The sequence below is a fragment of the Delphinus delphis genome, chromosome 1 (genome assembly GCF_949987515.2).
Source record: "Delphinus delphis chromosome 1, mDelDel1.2, whole genome shotgun sequence".
In the NCBI taxonomy this organism is placed as follows: domain Eukaryota; kingdom Metazoa; phylum Chordata; class Mammalia; order Artiodactyla; family Delphinidae; genus Delphinus; species Delphinus delphis.
This window is the reverse complement of record NC_082683.1, coordinates 12319698-12338381: the sequence shown is the minus strand read 5'-3', so window position 1 is coordinate 12338381 and position 18684 is coordinate 12319698. Positions and strand designations below refer to the sequence as shown.

General features: G+C 55.8%; 2 protein-coding genes across 3 annotated transcripts; both read left to right on the top strand.

The window, feature by feature from the left end:
* Nucleotides 1-3020: 3020 nt before the first annotated feature.
* Nucleotides 3021-8085, top strand: CPLANE2 (ciliogenesis and planar polarity effector complex subunit 2). 2 transcript variants are annotated; one of them, XM_060033864.1, is made up of 7 exons: nucleotides 3021-3156; nucleotides 3538-3660; nucleotides 4973-5125; nucleotides 5729-5853; nucleotides 6153-6289; nucleotides 6552-7272; nucleotides 7929-8085. In XM_060033864.1, exons 2-6 carry the CDS (start codon nucleotides 3549-3551, stop codon nucleotides 6799-6801), a joined length of 777 nt encoding a protein of 258 aa, XP_059889847.1. In that variant the 5' UTR covers nucleotides 3021-3156; nucleotides 3538-3548; the 3' UTR covers nucleotides 6802-7272; nucleotides 7929-8085. The 2 variants fall into 2 exon arrangements, with proteins under 2 accessions (XP_059889847.1, XP_059889939.1); XM_060033956.1 differs by lacking the exon at nucleotides 7929-8085 and having other exon boundaries at nucleotides 5953-6289; nucleotides 6552-6687.
* Nucleotides 8086-10461: 2376 nt separating this feature from the next.
* LOC132430044 (anoctamin-7-like) lies at nucleotides 10462-18100 on the top strand. Its single transcript, XM_060019195.2, has 7 exons — nucleotides 10462-10524; nucleotides 11324-11440; nucleotides 12987-13094; nucleotides 14605-14748; nucleotides 17516-17657; nucleotides 17766-17860; nucleotides 17990-18100. The coding sequence occupies exons 1-7, from the start codon at nucleotides 10462-10464 to the stop codon at nucleotides 18098-18100; spliced, it is 780 nt and encodes a 259-aa protein (XP_059875178.2).
* The last annotated feature ends 584 nt before the right edge of the window (nucleotides 18101-18684 follow it).

Genomic DNA, 18684 nt, shown 5'->3' with positions numbered 1-18684 from the left:
TGCAAAAAGATCACTCTGGTGCCTGTGTGGCGTCCCCGAGGGCAAGCAGGGAAGCCCTAAAGGAAGCAGCTATAGCATCCGAGCAAGAGATGGAAACATGAAGCTGATGGTGTCCCTTCTCCACTTACACTCCCTGGGCGTCCCACCCACCCCCAGCCCTGCCCTCCAGGTCCTCAGGTTTCTGTGTGTGTCTGCCCTCCTGAGCCACCTGCGTCCCTGCCTTGAAGACCTTCCTTTGGAGGCCTTGTGGAGCCTTGTCCAGGAGGTGCTGTATCTGGGGAGAAGACCAAACCATGAAAAAACGAGTGGATTAATCCGAAGGTTCTACACTAGAAGGGCCTTTAGATAGATGGCCCACCCGTTTCACTTGAGACCCAAAGAGGAGATCCTTATGGGGACACACAATTTAGTGGTCAAAGAGGCACAGGAGAGAGGAACTCACTAGGCCATGTTCACAGCATCCTTCTGAAACACAATTCCAACTACCCCACTCCCAGGCTGCAACCCCCAACTGGCTTCCTGTCCTGAGCAGTGGTGACCATGTTCAATGAGGCCTTTGGGCCTTGTTTCAGACTGAATTGCGTCACCCCCACCGCGTGTTAAAGCCTTAACCCCCAATGTGACTTATTTGGAGGTGGGGCCTTTAAGGAGGTAATTAAGGTTAAATGAGGTCATAAGTGTGGGGCCTTAACCCAATATTACTGGTGTCCTTATGAAAAGAGGAGGAGACACCAAGGGTGCGTGTGAACAGAGAAAAGGCCTTGTGAGGCCGCAGCTGCCTGCAAACCAGGAAGAAAGTCTTCACCAGGAACCAACCCTGCTGGCACCTTGGTTTTGGACTTCCAGCTGCCAGAACTGTGAGAAGACACTTTCTGTTGTTTCCAGCACCCCGTCTGTGGCGCCCAAGCCAACTGATGCAGAGCCCAGCTTCTGAGCTGCCCAGTGCTCCTGTTAAATGTTCAGGCTCACAGACCCATCCGACCCCCTGAAGCAGAATCCCTGGGGGTCGGGGCCCGAGAACCCATGTTTTGAACAGGTTGCTGACGCTCACTGAAGTGTCTTCTCCATGAGCTCCTGAGGGCAGTGAAGACTGATCCCCCCCAACCCTCCGGCCACTAGCTCCTCTGACCGCCAGCCTCCCTCTCTGTGCCCAAGAGGACTTCACATCTTATCTGGCCTCCAGGTTAACTAGTAAGCTCACTCTGTCGAGTTGCCCCCTTTCCTCACACTCTCCCTGAGCCCTCCACAAGCCAAGCCTGAGCAGGGCTGGGTGTGAAGTCTGGAAACCCAGAGATAAATCAGATCTGAGGCCTGTGACTGAGGCACTCGGGGTCCACGGTGTGAACTCCACACAGCTGTGATTAACCCCACCTCTGGCAGATGCGCTAGGAACTGCAGGAAGGGGAACTGAGTGACCTGGGAGTACAGGCAATGGTTTCAAGCTGCAGAATCCTGTAGGAATGGTTATTAATTTGTTGTATTTCTGCCTAGCTGCAGTGCAAGCAAGTTGCGGGCAAGTGCCCTGTCCCCTCTACCCCCTTGGGGCCTCATAATGGACCTCAATGATTTGTGGGTTCATGGCCCTCTGGCTGCTTTCAGCTTTACTAGGAATGGCCCTCCTAGTGGCTGGGGTCAAAGTTTTAAAAACACAAGACCCAATCTGGCAGAACAGAGACATCCTTCAGAGTCCAGGAACCCTAGGTTCTGAGCCTAGTTTTCCCACTGACCACCTGTATGGCGTGACTTCAGACAATCCCGTTGTCTCTGAGTTTCCTCATCTGTAAAAGAAAAGAAGGATAATAATATTTACTCCACAAGTTTGTTTATAGAAGTAAACAAGCTAACCTCTGTAAAGACCCCACTGTCTGGCTCTTAGTTGGCCTTCAATAAAAGTTAACTTATAGAGGACTTCCCTGGTGGCAGAGTGCTTAAGAATCCGCCTGCCAATGCAGGGAACATGGGTTCGAGCCCTGGTCCGGGAAGATCCCACATGCCGCAGAGCAACTGAGACCGTGCACCACAACTACGGAGCCTGCGCTCTAGAGCCCACGAGCCACAACTACTGAGCGCGCGTGCCTAGAGCCTGTGCTCCGCAACAAGAGAAGCCACCGCAATGAGAAGCCTGCGCACTGCAACAAAGAGTAGCCCCCACTCGCCGCAACTAGAGAAACGCTGCGTGCAGCAACGAAGACCCAACGCAGCCAAAAAAAAAAAAAGTGTAATAGACAACCTGTCAGTAATGACCCACTTTGCGTCCTGTCCAACTAATGGGCATTTACTGAGCACCCATCTTCTGGGTAACAGGCCTGATGCCCAGTGTTGGAACAGTGGAGAAGGGCTCATGGCCTCAGTGCTGAAACGTCAGCTCCAGGAGGGCAGGGACTTCTTGTTGCCATTGTATTCCCAGCAGCTGGAACAGGCCAGGCATACAATAGGCGCTCAGTTATTATTTGTTGAATGAGTGACATCAATCAATAAATGAGTGACTGGAGAGCCTCTGACTCATTTTTAAGACCTTGAGCAAGTCCGTTGACATCTCTCAGCAGCTTTTTCCCCATCTGTGAAGCCAGTGGTGTTTAATTCATATCGAGTTCCTGCCGAGCAGGAATAAGCAACAACAATAATAAGCAAACTTACTGAGCACTGCTATGGACCAGGCAGTGTTGTAAAGAACCCTAGGAGGTAGTAGTATTTTACCTCCACTTTATGGAAGAGGAAACTGAAGAGCAAAGAGGCAGGGAAGGCTCCTGGAGAAGGGGGATTTGATCAAGTTTTGGAGGAAAGACTGAGGCTGGGACTGAGCAAAGTGAAGAGGATCCACGGCCCAGAGGGCAAGTCCCTGTCCAGGGCGTCTCTGAGCCGGGGTGGCTGCACACATAGGACCTACGTGGAACCCGGCAGCCTAACCCCGCCCCCCGCGTCTCCATGACAACAGCCTCCGCACATGCGCCTCAAGCACCGGCGCCTGGGCTGGCGGCTTGAGCCGAAGCTGGACGCAAGCAGGGCGGAAGCTGGCTCGGCTGGCTGGGCGGCGGGAGCGCTGGGCAGGCTTTTAAAGGGGCTGTCTCCACCCGGGCCCATTCGCCCGCGGGGACTGCTGATGGTGAAGGCTGGGTGGGCTTGGGAGTCAGGATCCAGGAGGCAGAGGAGAAGCAGGTCTGTGTGACTCCCCCACCCCCCGGAGGTGACAAGGGAGCTAGGGACTGTGTAAATGCCCTCTGGGGCAATAATGGGATGGCTGTCCCCCAGGGGGCAATACGGAGGAGAAAGGACTATGGTTTTGCACCTTCTGGGTGATAAGAGGGGGACGGGGGTGTGTACCACCTCAGGATGTTGAAAGGGAGCTTGGATTCCAAAAATGTTAGTCGTAATAATGAGGAGGGTGGGGCTCCATAGTTGCTCCATCCTCTAAGGAGGGAGCTGGGGCTCCAGGGGAGAGTCTGAGGGCAGGTTAAGAGGCCTCACAGGTACAGCTTAGAACAGTTACCCTCTCCCATCCCCTACTCTCAGCTTTCTACCATCTACCCTCCCCGTCAGGTTGCCCAGCCATGGCCAGACTACCTGCCCCAGGCTCAGTGATTGTCCCAGACTGGCACGAGAGCGCCGAGGGCAAGGAGTACCTGGCCTGTATCCTGCGCAAGAACCGCCGGCGGGTGTTTGGTAAGTGCCCCCCTCCCCCAGCCTGTCACCTGCCACTCCCTGGGGAGAACAGTGTCCCCTGTGGTGGGGGGCGTGGAGCAGAGAAGCAGGGCAGTGAGGGCCTTCTCCACTGCACTTCTCAACCTTGGGGACCCCAGAAGCCCTATCCTGGGGTCCCCACCCCCAAACCTCCTTAGCGTTAATTCTGTCATCAGAGCCATGGAAACAGCCAAAACCTTGCCAGGAACCACTGTCACCAGAGAGGCTGTTGATTGAGGCCTCAGCTGGTGGCAGGCCCTCTGCTGGGCACTTTATACAATGGACTCCAATTTAACCTTCTCAACAGCACGTTGCAGACTTGTACAAGATCCCCTAGTGAGTAGAGACAAGCCTCTTCCATGTCCTGCTGTCTCCAGGGTAAGACACTCATGTTCCCCAGGATGAAGCTAACTCACGCAGGCAAGGTCAGCTGACAGGCCAGCAGAGGGGCCTGGCATCGGCTGCAGGAGTCCAGCTCTGGCCGGGAGAGACAAAACAGCAGAAGGCTTAAGACCAGAGAGTGACAGGCAACCCACAATTTAGGACTTTCAGGTCCTACACCTGTAGGTGGATCATAGTGTAGACTTTATTTTTTGCAAGCTTTAAATTAAAAACATTCAGGGCGGTCCAGTGGTTAGGACTCGGCGCTTTCACTTCTGTGGGCCTGAGTTCAGTCTCTGGTCAGGGAACTAAGATCCCACACGCTGCAAGGTGGGATCAAAAAAAAAAAAAGAATAAATAAATAAACATTCTTAAATATCTCACTGTATTGGTTCTAAGGAGTTTATATTAATTAAGAATACTTTTGCTGATATTTCTTCACTGAGGAGAGAATTAGGAAAAACCTTTCCTTTACCTGTGGGAAATCTAGGATATGTGATAGTATTAATAAAAACCATCTCAGGGAATTCCCTGGTTGTTCAGTGGTTAGGACTCAGTGCTTTCACTGCCGGGTCCTGGGTTTGATCCCTGGTTGGGGAACTAAGATCCCGCAAGCCGTGTGGTGTGGCAAAAAATAAAATAAAATAATAAAAATCATCTCATGCATCAAACTTTTTTGAAAAATGGTGTTATTTGGAGTAGGCACTGGCCCAGTTCACAGAGCACAGGTGTTCCCAGCAGAGCTTCTCCTCCGGGGATGCTGCTTGTATCCCAGGCCTCTGTCATGAGTGCTGTATAGGGAATGGTTGGTTGGCACTGAAGAAGCCCTGAGAGATGAGGTTGTACACCCAAGGTATGACGGGGCAAGTGCACGTTGACTCCCTGACCCCACCTGGATCCCTCCTTGCCCCAGGGCTGCTCGAGCGACCAGTGCTTTCCCCGCCTGTGGCCATTGACACCGCCCGCTACAAGATCTTTGTGTCTGGGAAGAGTGGTGTGGGCAAGACAGCGCTGGTGGCCAAGCTGGCTGGCCTGGAGGTGCCCGTGGTGCACCACGAGACCACTGGTGAGTCCCTCCTAGGAGGCCTTCCCTGGGGTGGAGAAAAGACTTGCCCTGGACCACATAAGCTGGGATTTGTAACCAGCCTTACCATTTACTCTGCAACCTTGGAAAGTCACTTCACCTCTCTGAGCCTACATTCGCTCCTTTGTCCAAAAGGGATAATAGTACCAACCCCTTGGGGTTGTGGTGGGGTTGGTACTAGCGATAGTGGTGGTAACATGCCTAGCACTGAGCTGGCACAGGGTAGGTGCTCAGAAAACACCGATCTTCCTTTCTTGTTTTCTTCTACTGGATGCTGATTGACCATCATGTTGCAATATCTGAGAGTATTCCGGGACCTTTGGCTTCCCCAGTGCACAAGAGGAAACTACTTTGTCATGGCTAGGGCTAGGGCCGCCTCTCCCTGGTAGACTGGAGGCTCCTCTGGGGCAGGTCAGTTTCCCCCGTCGGACTGAGAATTCTCCCACGTCAGGGACTATGCCTTCCCCATCAGACTGAGGACCCATTAAGGTAGGGACATATCTCCTCTTCCTGTTCCTTCTGGGCCCCCTACTCCTCTCCACCTCTGCCTCCCCCATGCTGAGTGACTGACCCCGGCCTCCCCAGGCATCCAGACCACCGTGGTATTTTGGCCGGCCAAGCTGCAGGCCAGCGACCGTGTTGTCATGTTCCGCTTTGAGTTCTGGGACTGCGGGGAGTCTGCGCTCAAAAAGTTTGATCACATGCTGCCGGTGAGCAGGAAGGTGGGCCTGGGTGGGTCCAGGAGGGGCTGGTTGCCTGAGGTGGGCTTCTGAGTACAGGCGTCTGAGCCTGGCCTGCCTGGTCTGCAGGAGCCAGAAGCGGGCGTGAATGGACTGAGGATGCTGCCTGGGCGGGGAGACCTCTGCCCTGGGACCAGCCGCTCCCTGCTCTGGGCCGCAGTTTCCCGGTCTGTGAAAGGACGGATGGTGCTGAGACTTCTCAGGGCCCTGCAGCCGATAGGCTCCGGTTACAAGCCTCGTATGAGCCGCTCATCAGCCTCTATCCCCAGGCTTGCCAGGAGAAAACAGATGCTTTCCTCTTCCTCTTCTCCTTCACTGACCGGGCCTCCTTTGAAGACCTCCCTGGACAGCTGGCCCGAGTAGCAGGCGAGGCCCCTGGTGCGGTCAGGATGGTCATCGGCTCCAAGTATCCTTTGGGTGGCCCCTAGGACTGTCAGAGGCCACACTTGGCAAGCCACGGAGCAAGGGTGTCAGCTATGCCTCTGCCCAGCTATGGGGTCCTCTGCCTCTGCCCAGCTATGGGGTCCAGCCCCATGGGCTTTATCTTAAAGGCTGCAACAGGGCCTCCCCCAGACCCTGGGTGTTGGGGGCAAGGGAGGAGGGAGAAGGCTGGGTTTGATGGAGTGGTAAGCAGAGGTGCCCGGCCAGGCTCCTTGACCCTCCTCCAGATTTGACCAGTATATGCACACGGACGTGCCTGAGCGTGACCTCACAGCCTTCCGGCAGGCCTGGGAGCTGCCCCTCCTGCGGGTGAAGAGTGTGCCAGGACGACGGCTGGCAGATGGACGCACGCTGGATGGGCGGGCTGGGCTGGCCGACATTGCCCATGTGCTCAACGGCCTGGCAGAGCAGTTGTGGCACCAGGACCAGGTGGCAGCTGGCCTGCTCCCCAGCCCCTCAGAGGACCCCCCCAGCTGAGGGGTGGTGGCATGATGAGTGGGCACTCCCCACCCTCAGTTGACCCAGAGCAGGACCCAGGGCCCAAGGCTGGGACAGGAATATTGATCTCATCCCGAGGGCTGGCCAGAGGGTCCTAGTCAGGGAGAATGGTGGCCTGAGAAGGCTCCCAGCCCCAGAGCACTTTCCTTGTGGAATTCTTGGCAGTGAAGTGGAGCACAAGGCTCGGTAGGGCAGCCATCTGAGGGCATCTGGCTGTCCACTGGCCTCCTCCTTCTGCCCTAGGAGTCTGGGTTTCTGGAAACGGAGGAACTGTATGCGCAAGGCCTGAGGGCTCAAGCGTCTCCCCAGCCTCCCCCTGCCCTTCCCCCTTCTGCAGCAACCATGGAGTGTGACTGGGGAGAGGGGGTGCCTCAGCTGGGCCCTGGACCTCAAGTGACTTCAGTCAGAGCCTGTACGTGTTAGTTGAGGTAACACCATCTGCTGTACCAGGTAAACCCTGAACTCTCAGTGGCTTAACTTAATAGAAGTTTTTTTCTTTCTATGTCTCACCTCAGGTGGAAGTGAAGGTGGGTGGGGAGGCTCTGCTCTATACACTGATTCAGAGACCCAGCCTCTGACATCTTAAATGAGTTTCTTCCCAGTTTGTCCTGGGGCATCAACATCCAGTCAGCAGACGGGATGAGTGCAGGTGGAAGGTCCCCCAGCAGGTTTCTATGGACTTGGCCTAGGACAGTGTGCCTCATTTCTGCCCACATTCCATTGGCCAGCACCTAGTCACATGGTCACACAGAGCAGCAGGGGAAGTTGGGAAATGTAGTCCACCTGTGTGTCCAGGAGGCAAGCACCTCACTCTGGAATTCCTTTTTTTGACCATGAAGCTGTCAAGCTATGCTTAGGACAGGGGCCCTGCCAGCCTGGGGGAACCAGAAAGTATCACTGGGCAGGGACTGGGCCAGGTGTGGGGGTCAGGGCGTGAGCTGGCAGGAGGCCAGCAAGGACAGGAGCAGGAAGGTGAGTGACCTTGTGCCCTTGCCCCATCAGCCAGACACTAGTGAATGCGGGCTAGAGTTGTAGGCACCTGCGGGCAGATGCCTACAAAATCGGCCTTTATACTTTCTTTCCCTCCCCGGTGACACCCTCTCCAGCCCCATAGATGGACCCCTGGGCAGAGAGCCGGCCTGAGTCTGACCCAGCTGGAAGGGCCCTGGATGCCCAGGTCAGCCAGCCGACCCTCAGAGCCCCCTCTCGAGAAAGCAGCTCTGAACACTCCACACTCACACGCATGGTCATGTGCCCACACACACCAGTACTTGCCCTAAAATGCTGCCCCGCTTCTCCCTCCTGGTGCACACAGGAGGCTCCTGCATGCTCTCCCTGGCTTACGCTCCTGGCTTACTGATGGCCTGCATGGCACTGCTCGTCAGTCTGTCCACCCTGTGCACTGCCTGTAGGTTTGTCAACCTTTCCAGGGCCTAAAGCATTGATTTTAGCACCTTCTTACCCCCAACTCAGGTTCAGAGCTGAGACCTGAGCTTAGCCCATGTCCCAGAGGAGGAATGTTGCTGGGCAGGACCCAGGCCTCACAGCCTGCACAGCCCACCGGCCGACTCCTGCTCCCGCGCCGCAGAGTGTCCCACCGCCGCCTTCAGCTCTGCTTTGGCCCATTTCCCTCTGGTCTTAGCTCCAGTAGACCTCACCCACCAGGCAGAGCAAGGCAGGACCCAGCCAAGGTGGCCTCTGGGCTGGACTGTGGCCTTCCAGCTATGGATACCCGTGTGTGTTGTGGGCACCAGCTACCCCACATCCCAGCCAGTTATCTCAGGCCTTAAAGCGTCAGCATCCTTCTTGGGCACCAGCTCAGCCAAGAGCCAGAGGCTGCTCTGGAGAAGTAACCTAGATCCTCCCCACAGCAGAGCGGGGCACTGGTTGGCACTGGTTAGCACTGCTCCAGTCAGAGAATCAACCCCTCACACACTTTCACCCCAAGCCAGGAGGTAAACAATTCCCTTCTCCCTGAGTAAGAACGAAGTGGGGACCACAACGGTGCTAAGACTTGGAGCCGGCCACCTGCCGTCCCAGCGCTGCCTTCTCAGCCCCTCAGAGCCCAGGCCCAGTGCCACTTTGGTATTTCATAGGCTACCCTCTTAGAGGCCTCCACCGAAGTACAGAGAACTGGAAGCACGAGGGAGGAGGGAGCTGCAGAGCCATAATTCTCCTAATAGCTGGTGGCTGTCGCCGCAGAGTGGACTCTGGGCAGGGTCGTGGAGAGCAAATGAGAAGAGAATGTGTGTGCACACACACACACACGGACTCAGGCCGGCTTTGTGGGCCTGGCACCTGAGCAGTCCACAGGGCTCTGCACTGGGGGGCCCACACCTGGTTTAATGCTCTGCTGTTGCCATCTTGAAATCCTTAATAATTTTTCAATAGTTTTCCACTGGACACCACCAATCACGTGGTAGGTCCTGCACAGGAGAGGGTCCAGACTCCAGATAAAGTTCCTCTCTCAGGGCCTTGGAGACAGAGGCCATCCTGTGGCCTGTCCGGAGGCCACCGGAAGTCGGGGAGTTGCCTTCTCCCCATTTTGGTGCCAGAAATTCCACCGTTAGGTTAAGCCTTACGACAGCTCAAAGGCAAATACCCTGCTGCTCCCTTTGTGGGCCCTGAGGCTACCTGGAGGGAAGGGGTGGTGACTGTGCCCCCAGGCTGGTTCAAGGGTGAGCCCTGACTTAGAGGGGATCCTTGGGAAGAGGGTAGCCATGTTTGCTCCTCCGGGCCCTGGAGCCCACAGACTTCAGGGCTCTAGAGGGAAGCTGGAGGGAGGAGGAACTAGCTTCTCCAGGGGTGGGGGTGTGTATGTGCTGCAGCCCAGCCCTGGTGCTGTTTGTCAGGACATCCCAGACCCCTCTTCTTCCCTCCCCAAGCCCCTTTCCTACAGAGGGGGAGTGCTATGCACCAAATGGTTGTGTCCCCCCAAGATGCATACACTGAAATCCTAGTCCACAGTGTGATGGTCTTAGGAGCCTTTGGGAGCAGATTTGGTCATGAAGACAGAGCCCTCATGAATGGGATTAGTGCTCTAATAAGAGGGACCCCACAGAGCTGCCTAGCCCCTTCCACCATCTGAGGACACAGAGAAAAAGTGCTGGCTGCGAACAAGGAAGAGGGCCCTCTCCAGAACTGGGCTGTGATGATGATCTTGGACTCCCAGCCTCCAGAGCCACGAGAAATAAATTTCTATTGTTCATAAGCTACCCGGTTTGTGGTTTTTTGTTATAGCCGTCCAATGGACTAAGATAGGGAGTCTGAGGCCAGAGAGGGTCAGGCGTTTCTCCAAGGTTGCAGAGCCATGGAGCAGCCCTGATGCCCTTAGCCTTCCGTACCCCTCTCCCCTGGACTGTCCCTTCCCCTCATCCCCCAATGGTGTCTTCTGGGTGCAGCCCCTCACATGATCCCATCTGGTCTTGCTTTTCCAACCAGAAGCCTGGGGCTGCCTGTAGGAGGGGAAATACGGTACTGGTGCCTGGCTCCCTCCTCCCTCTCCTCTTTTTCTCCTTCCCCCATCCTTCCCAGGCCACAGTGAGCTGGTAAGTGAAGCTCCTGCCTGCTGCCAGCCACCAGCCAAGCCCGGCCTTGTGGACAACAAGGAGAACCCCAGGCAAGTTGCCTGCTCCCAGGATGAGGAAGGAGATGCAGGAGCCAGATCTGCAAAGGCTGCTGGGCAGGCCTCCAGAGCCTTGGGTGAGTCCGGAATGGGGGTGGGACTCCCTGGTGCTGCCCTGGATCTCCTTACTCCCAGGGCAGCCTGGTGCCAGCCATGACACCACCCCCGGCCTCCACCCCGTGCCATGAAACAGACTTGGGGGAGCAGTGCCCAGAGGGTGGCATGGGGCTCAGGGCCCAAGACAAGTCAGAGCTGTGTGGAGGCAAATCCCCAGAGGCCCAAGCTGGGAGTAGGGGGGTGGGGGGGCCCCTCCCTCCCTGTGACCTCAGACCTAGAGGCTGGGTCAGTGGGGGCGAGGTGAAGTGGGGAGAGTTGGTGTTCAATTCTATTCTAGAAAGAAGGGGTGTTTCCTGGGAGCAAAGGGGACCGACTGAGGCTTGGGGCCGTGGTCCAGAAGGAAGGTGAAGAGCTGTGACCTTGGGTTGGTCACTGTAATTCCTTTGCGTCATCTATAAAATGGAGAGAACAAGAGCACCCGCTCACTTCTTCTGAGTTGTAACAAGTAAATGCGTGTAAAATATTTAGCACTGGGCCAGGCACTGAATTAAGGGCCCAGCAAATGTTGGCTACTGTCTTTGTCGCTGCTGTTGCTTATGGTAGTGGTGGTGTTTCTGGGGCTGAGAGCGAGTGGAGAAGAGGGAGAAGGGTCGCAGATCGCGCCGACAGCGCCTCCACTGTTGCGCTTTATAATTAGCCAGCGGTGGGCGGGCGGGTGGGCGGAAGGAGGGGCGGCCCAGCTGGGCTGGTGGAGAAGTTCCTGGCACCTGCACCTGCGCCGGGGTCCTCTCACCCGCACTCCGGTCCTGTTGCGCCCAGGACGGCGATGGTGCCGAGGACAAGGACCGGAGGACGACCGTCTCTGCGCGTCCCGCTGCAGCATTTGTGTCCCAGACTCCGGAGGCAACATTTTCCGCGACTGGAAAACCGAAATCGGTGAGACTGGGGCCAGACAGGACTCTTACCCCCACTTCACCGCTTCACTCTGGCAGCCGGAGTAGCCCACCCACCGTCCCTCTCTTACAGGGAGGAAAGAGAGGTCTTACCTCCGCGAGGAATCCCGTGGCATCTCTGGTCCTTTTCTTGCAATGGGCAGTTCCTCCTTTGAGCTAAGCCCAGTCGCTCTTGCTGTGGCGCGAACTTTCCTTTTTTTTTTTAAATTTATTTATTTGGCTGTGCCGGGTCTTAGTTGTGACACGCGGACCTTCGTTGTCTCCTGCGGGATCTTTAGTTGCGACACGCGGTATCGAACCCGCGCCCCCTCATTGGGAGCGCGGAGTCTTAACCACTGACCGCTAGGGAAGTCCCACGAACTATTTCCTTTAATTTGGGCCTTAGTGGGACTGATAAACCCAGCCCCCAACTCCCCACCCAGGGTGGAAGTGGGGTAGGGTGGGGCAGACCGTTCCTAACTGCCCTTCTGCCCCCGCGATGGGACAGACTTCCTGCTCGTGAGGGAGGACAAGCTGCGACCCCCGCGGCGGGCGTGGTGACAGCGACTCCTGCAAGCGGAGCTGGCGCGATAAGTTCCAGAGGAACCTGAGCGCGCCGGGCTGCTCCTGGAGGAGGTGAGCGCGGCGCGGTCGGGCTGCGGGGGCTCAGTCCCCGAGGCCGAGCGCGGGCTTCCCTAACGAGCCTTGTGACCTGCGCAAGCGACTTCAGTACCTCATCTGTAAAATGGGCTTTACCGTAGCGTCAGCCCATAGAGGGGCTGTGATGATTAAACTGGCGAGCGTGCAAAGCGCTCAGCCCACGGCCTGCTCATTGGAGGTGCTCAGTAAATGGGAACCAGCAGCCACTACTCTATGACTCCGGCCTACTCAGCGTCTGCGTCTGTCTCCACGTTTGTAAAATGAGGGTGCTAGTTCCCCCCTCGTTTGAATTTCAAACGAGGAAACGCAAATCAAAGCGCTTTTGAAGGTGGCCAAGGGCCCGCGCGCGCAGAACGGGAACTGTCACTCCCAGGCGGGATCATGAGAGGTGGGGCTCCGGGCTCTGGCCCATCCGGAGACCCCGGCCCCCCAAGGAGTAGTGTCTTGCCAAGCGCCGCGCCCTCGCCGTGTACTTCGCCAAGCTGTGCGCCCTGGGAGCTGCTGGCAGAGGAACTGAGCCAGCGTGTGCCGCTGTAGGTGGGAGGGACGAGCCGGGGCGAGGTCAGCCCGGGGGCGGAGTCTTCCCAGGTACCGGTGACCCTGCCCTAGTCCTGCAGGCCCGACGTAACCCGGACTCGGACGGGGGGGTGGGGGGAGCTACTGCGGCGCCTTCGCCTGCTGCAACCTCTGCAGCAACACGTGCCCAATAAGCCACTGGACTTTCCGCCGCTCCAAGCTGGACTTGTCTCGGGTGGGCGGGGCCTCCCGCAGAGGGGAGGGGCGCCAGCCGCAGGCTTAGCCAAATCGAGGCTCCATTGCTCCTCCTTGCTTTGCCAGTGAGGCAACTCCTGCTTAACTCACTTTAGGTCTCAGGCTTGTCCTTTCCGCAGCCTGGGGTTCAGGCCGTGCCCGAGCGGCTCCCCGTCCCTGATTCCCACCCGTTCAATGCCCCTCAGATGCTCGCCTGGCTGCAAAACACCCAGCCCAGGCTGAGCTTTGTGGGGAGAAGGGCTCTCTGGTTTTAGCAGCTGGCACATTTTTTTAAAATAAATTTATTTTACTTATTTATTTTTGGCTGCGTTGGGTCTTCGTTGCTGCACGCGGGCTTTCTCTAGCAGCCGCCAGCGGGGGTTACTCTCCGTTGCGGTGCGCGGGCTTCTTGTTGCGGTGGCTTCTTTTGTTGCGGAGCACGGGCTCTAGGCGCGCGGGCTTCAGTAGTTGTGGCTCGCGGGCTCAGTAGATGTGGCTCGCGGGCTCAGTAGACGTGACTCGCGGGCTCTAGAGCGCAGGCTGAGTAGTTGTGGCGCACGGGCTTAGTTGCTCCATGGCACGTGGGATCTTCCCCGGCCAGGGATCCAACCCATGTCCCATGCATTTGGCAGGTGGATTCTTAACCACTGTGCCACCAGGGAAGTCCAGCTGGCACGTTTTATCCCTGTGTCCCCAGCCTAGAGACTGCCCTCCCATCGTGTTAGGTCTCGCATTCGGCGGAGGGTTCAGCTTCTGACCCCTGCTCTGCTCACAGATTCCTGGGCAGGGCTTCCCATGACTCCTACTTCTCCAGCACCCAGAGGCACCAAGTGGTGAGACAACTGCCTGGGGAGAGTCCAGCTGGGACCTTACGGGGGCGGAGTTGATGCCAGAATTCTTTCTGGCAGGTGGCAGAGATCCTGGCCTGAACAATCTATGGGAAAGAGAAACGTGCAGAGATGGTCATGGCCCGTCTGCTGACCGAGGGAGTCTACACTGCAGCCTTCCCACTGCGTGAGGTAGAGATGACACAAACCCAGCTTTCTTCCACTGCAGGGGCATCAGGAGAAAATTCTGGGACTTCCCTGCAGCCCTCCTGCCTTTCCTCTCCCTAGGGCCCCTGTGATCTGCCCAGGTACCAGGTGCCTGGTGCAGACCTCAACCCTCCACAATTGTTGTATTCATACTGGGCCTGCTGGGGCTGCTGGCAAAAGTACCAGCCCCTGCACCACATACAGGAGGACTTTGGGGACAAGGAAGCTATCTGCTTTGGTTGGTGCATCTGGTGTTGGGGGTGAGGGCTGGGAGCTGGGGGTGAGTACAGAGATGCAGGCTCATGAGCATTCCGTCCCCCCACATTCTGTCACCTACACAGCCTGGGTGCTGCTCTTGTGGGTACCCTGGTCTTTACCTCTGGCCTAGTTACCATGGGCACAAATGTACCAGCGTGATGACTGGGAGTGCTGGGGGGATGAGCTGCATGGGCTGGGTCAGCTGGCTGGTTGAGGATAGACCCTCCCAGGATGGGGTACCCCTTGCTCATAGGGAGGAGATCTGTGCGAGCAGGAGTTCCTTCCTCGTGTGCTCACTCTGTGATACTTGTGCCACATGGAATATTTCCGAGATCTGCCCCATGGCCAAGGTGAGCCAGGGAAGAGAGCAAGGGAATGGGTAGGTGTTTGGGACCCAGCACCTTGGGCCTAGCTGCTGGGAAGGCAGTGTGCCCTCTGCAGTGCGCCCTCTCTCCCTCCTCTGCAGATGGGCTATCTCTTTGACCATCTGGGAACTGTGTTCTTTAGCATCCTCATGTGCTTCTGGGCCACAGCCTTCCTGGAGCACTGGAAGCACAAGAGTACCACCTTGGCCCACCACTGGGACTGCAGTGACTTCCAGGAAGAGGAAGTGACGCCCAGCTCAGCCCTCCAGGCCCAGAACCCTGCTTCCTGCAGTTCTCAGAGGCCATAAGGCATGCTGGGAACAGCTCGGACTCTGGAGTCCAGCATCCCGGGATCCAGATCTGACTCTTCCCTACAATTTTCCTGGGTCACTTTCCCACCCTCCCCTGACATCAGGATGATATAAGGTTTGGTGAAGTTAAATACTAGAGGCATTTAGAGGCTCAAAGAGAAACTCTTCCTGAAACAGGGAAGAAGGAGAGAAGCGTTCCACTCACCTACCCATCTAGCCATCCACCTGTCCATCCAAACATCTAATCATTGATCCTGAATCTGTTTGCTTTTCTCCGTCTCCACTGCCACCCTCACTTTCCCCACCCCCTAGCCCCAGTCCAAACCACAATTCTCTCTTACCTGAACCCCTGCCGTAGCCTCCCAATATATCTCTCTGCTCTTATGTTTGCCCCATTCAATCCATTCCCAGCTGCCAGGGCAATCTTTTTTTTTTTTTTCTGTACGCGGGCCTCTCACTGCTGTGGCCTCTCCCGCTGTGGAGCACAGGCTCCGGACGCGCAGGCTCAGTGGCCATGGCTCACGGGCCCAGCCGCTCCGCGGCATGTGGGATCTTCCTGGACGGGAGCACGAACCCGTGTCCCCTGCATTGGCAGGCGGACTCTCAACCACTGCACCACCAGGGAAGCCCCTGGGGCAATCTTTTGAAGATACGAATCACATCCTGAATTATCCTACTCAAAGCGTTCTAGTGGGTTCTCATATGCACTTGGAAAACTATCTAAGCCCCTCACAGCAGCCCACAACCCTGTGTGATCTGGCTTCTGCCTAGTTCTCCTCCACTGCCTCCACTGGCTTCCTGCTGTTTCTTGAATAGGACAGGGTTATTTCCACCCCAGAGCCTTGGCACTGGCTGTTCTCTGCTAGAATCTTCTTCCAGACTTTATATGGCCTGCTTTTTGTCATTCATATCTTGACTTAAACGTCACCCTTTTAAAGAGGACTTTCTTGGGAATTCCCTGATAGCCAGTGGTTAGGGCTCTGCACTCTCACTGACAAGGGCCTGGGTTCAATCCCTGGTCGGGGAACTAAAACCCCACAAGCTGCGAGGGGGTGGCCAAAATAAATAAATAAATAAAAATAAAGAGGCCTTCCTTGATCACCCAGTCTGAAGAGGCTCCCTATCACTGTTTTAATCTCATCACAGCATTTATCACTACATTTTCTTGTTTATTGTTTTTTGTCTGTCCTCTGCCACTAGAATGTGAGCTCCAGAGACCTTGTGTGTGGTGTTGCTGTCTCCCTAGGGCCCAGAACAGTCCCTAGCATATAGAAAGTGCTCATTAAACATTTGATGGGTGAATCTGTGAACCACAAATCTATCTCTCCACCTATCCATCTGTCCAGATATCCATAAGGTAATCCATCCAACAGTTAGGGTTGACAAGAAGATAGAAACGAGACTAGTTATTTCAACAGAGAGGATTTAATATAAGGTATTGATTGGTTAAACAGGTTCTGGAGGACTGAAAAAGCAGGAAGGAAAAACTGAAGTAACGAAGTCATTGTGAACGGCACCTCTTTTTTTTTTTTTTTAAGAAGATGTTGGGGGTAGGAGTTTATTAATTTATTTATTTTTGCTGTGTTGCGTCTTTGTTTCTGTGTGAGGGCTTTCTCTAGCTGTGGCGAGCAGGGGCCACTCTTCATCGCGGTGCGCGGGCCTCTCACTATCGTGGCCTCTCTTGTTGCGGAGCACAGACTCCAGACGCGCAGGCTCAGTAGTTATGGCTCACGGGCCTAGTTGCTCTGCGACATGTGGGACCCTCCCAGACCAGGGCTCGAACCCGTGTCCCCTGCATTAGCAGGCAGATTCTCAACCACTGCGCCACCAGGGAAGCCCCCAGCACCTCTTAGAGCAGTGAATTATACAACTCATGTGACTCAAAGAGTGGCCCTGCCTCTGCACACAGTCTCCTCCCCAACCCCTGCCGTGCTTCCCCTTCATTTTCCCATTACTTAGCACCTGTTTGTCTTTTAGGTCCTAGCTAAAATGTCATTTCCTCTGAGTGACCATCCCTGAAGACCAGTTTTCCTTCATATGAGTTATTCACAAGTACATATTTGTGTTCATTTATCTAATGTCCGTCTCCCCAACTAGACTGTAAACTCTGTTAGGACTTAGATTTTGTCCAGTTTGTTCATCATGTCATATCCAGTATCTACTGCAGAGTGTATGTGGTCGGTTAATAGTTATTGAATAACTAATACATTATCTATTCATCCACACATCCATCCATCTACCCATCCATCCTCATGTCCATCGTCCATCCAACCACACCCTCGTGTCCTCCTCCGTCTAGCCATCCATCCGTACATGCACCCATCTACCCATGTACCCACACATCTGTGCATTCACTTATAGAGATTTGCCTGTCTAGTTTGCCCACCCACCTGTCCACCTACTGCCACCCGTCCTTCAGACTATCCAGCCCTCTCCTACGTGTGCATCCATTTGTTGTTTACTTCTCTGGCTACTCACCCACCCATCCACCCATCCATCCATCCATCCATCCATCCACAGGCTCTTAGCCAGGCCTTAGGGAAAAAGGCCCTGCAGAAACAAAAATGAATCAGACCTCATTCCTGCATTTCCAGAGCTCCCTGTGCAAACAGGAAAAGGCAGGAGGCTTCCCCCGCCCCAGGGTCATGACACCCAGACCCTTGGGCCCTGGGATGTACATTTCTGTTGCCCCCTCTGATAGGAGTGCCCACATCCAGAGTTTGCTGCCCTGGCCCCACAGATGGCCCAGAACCCAGTGACAGGCCTGAAGGAGCCCTACTTCCCACCCCACACCCGTCTTCCCCGCCTACTCACCAGCTCTGCAGCCATCCTCATCATGGTGAGGGGGCATTGAGCCCTTGCTCTGGAAGGACTGTGCCCTCCGGGATGCGCTGGTGCCCTGGTGGACCTGCCTTCCAGCTCTGACAGCTCTCTCTGCTGGCCCCCACTCTGTGTGGCGATGATTTTCCTGGTGTCTGTCATCATTTACTGTGGCATCATCAGCATTGCAATGTTCCACACGGCCAACTCTGTGCTCATGACCCAGGTGAGTGCCCCTTGGAGCAATGGAGGGTGGGACCACTGTTCCAGACTCTGGGCACAACGGGGGCATCCTCAAGTTCCTTCTGCCTCTCCACGTGGCTGGGCTCAAGGTGATAGCTATCACGCTGCCTAGGCTGGTAATGTTGCCGACATCGGCAGCACTGTGCCCTACCTGGTACTAATCCTCCTCCTGGGCCAGATCTACACCTCACTGGCTGAGCAACTCACCAGGTGGGATGAGTAAGGGCAGGAGATCGCAGGGGTGTCCTGGCATCACTTGGGAACTGTGAGCCCTGAGGCAGGGCTCCCTGCATCTCAGAGCCTGCAGCTCCCACCTCGGTGTCCCCAGCCTGCTCAGCCAACCTCAGATGAAGGTGGCCAGGGGGGCATGGTTGGCCTTAGGGGAAGGTGGATTGGGGACAGAAGCATATGAGCTGACCCAATGGGCTGGGCCTGCCCCCTTACACTCAATAAAACTCTGACCAGCTCTGCCTTTTTCCCAGAGATGCACAGAGCCCAGACCCTCCATGAAGATGCCTTCACTTTTAAAGTCTTCATCTTCCAGTTTGTCAATTTCTACTCCTCTCTTTTTTTGTTTTTCTTGGCCACGCCACACAGCATACTGGATCTTCCCCAACCAGGGATAGAACCCACGTCCTCTGCACTGGGAGTGCAGAGCCTTAACCACTGGACCGCCAGGGGAGTCCATCTACTCCTCTCCCTTCTTTGTGGCATTCTTCAAAGGCAGGTGAGGACTCCCCCCCCCACCCCCACCAAGGCTGTCGACTCTCAGATGATTTGCCAGCAGAGTGGCAGCATCCTTGAGCC

Excerpts from the sequence above, each read along its gene's own strand:
- CPLANE2 (XM_060033864.1), top strand. The coding sequence starts at position 3,549 with ATGGCCAGACTACCTGCCCCAGGCTCAGTGATTGTCCCAGACTGGCAC. Across the intron at positions 3,661-4,972 it reads GAACCGCCGGCGGGTGTTTG|GGCTGCTCGAGCGACCAGTG; the intron begins GTAAGTGCCCCC and ends TCCTTGCCCCAG. Across the intron at positions 6,290-6,551 it reads AGGATGGTCATCGGCTCCAA|ATTTGACCAGTATATGCACA; the intron begins GTATCCTTTGGG and ends ACCCTCCTCCAG.
- LOC132430044 (XM_060019195.2), top strand. The coding sequence starts at position 10,462 with ATGAGGAAGGAGATGCAGGAGCCAGATCTGCAAAGGCTGCTGGGCAGG. Across the intron at positions 10,525-11,323 it reads GCAGGCCTCCAGAGCCTTGG|GACGGCGATGGTGCCGAGGA; the intron begins GTGAGTCCGGAA and ends TGTTGCGCCCAG. Across the intron at positions 11,441-12,986 it reads CGACTGGAAAACCGAAATCG|CCTGGGGTTCAGGCCGTGCC; the intron begins GTGAGACTGGGG and ends TCCTTTCCGCAG.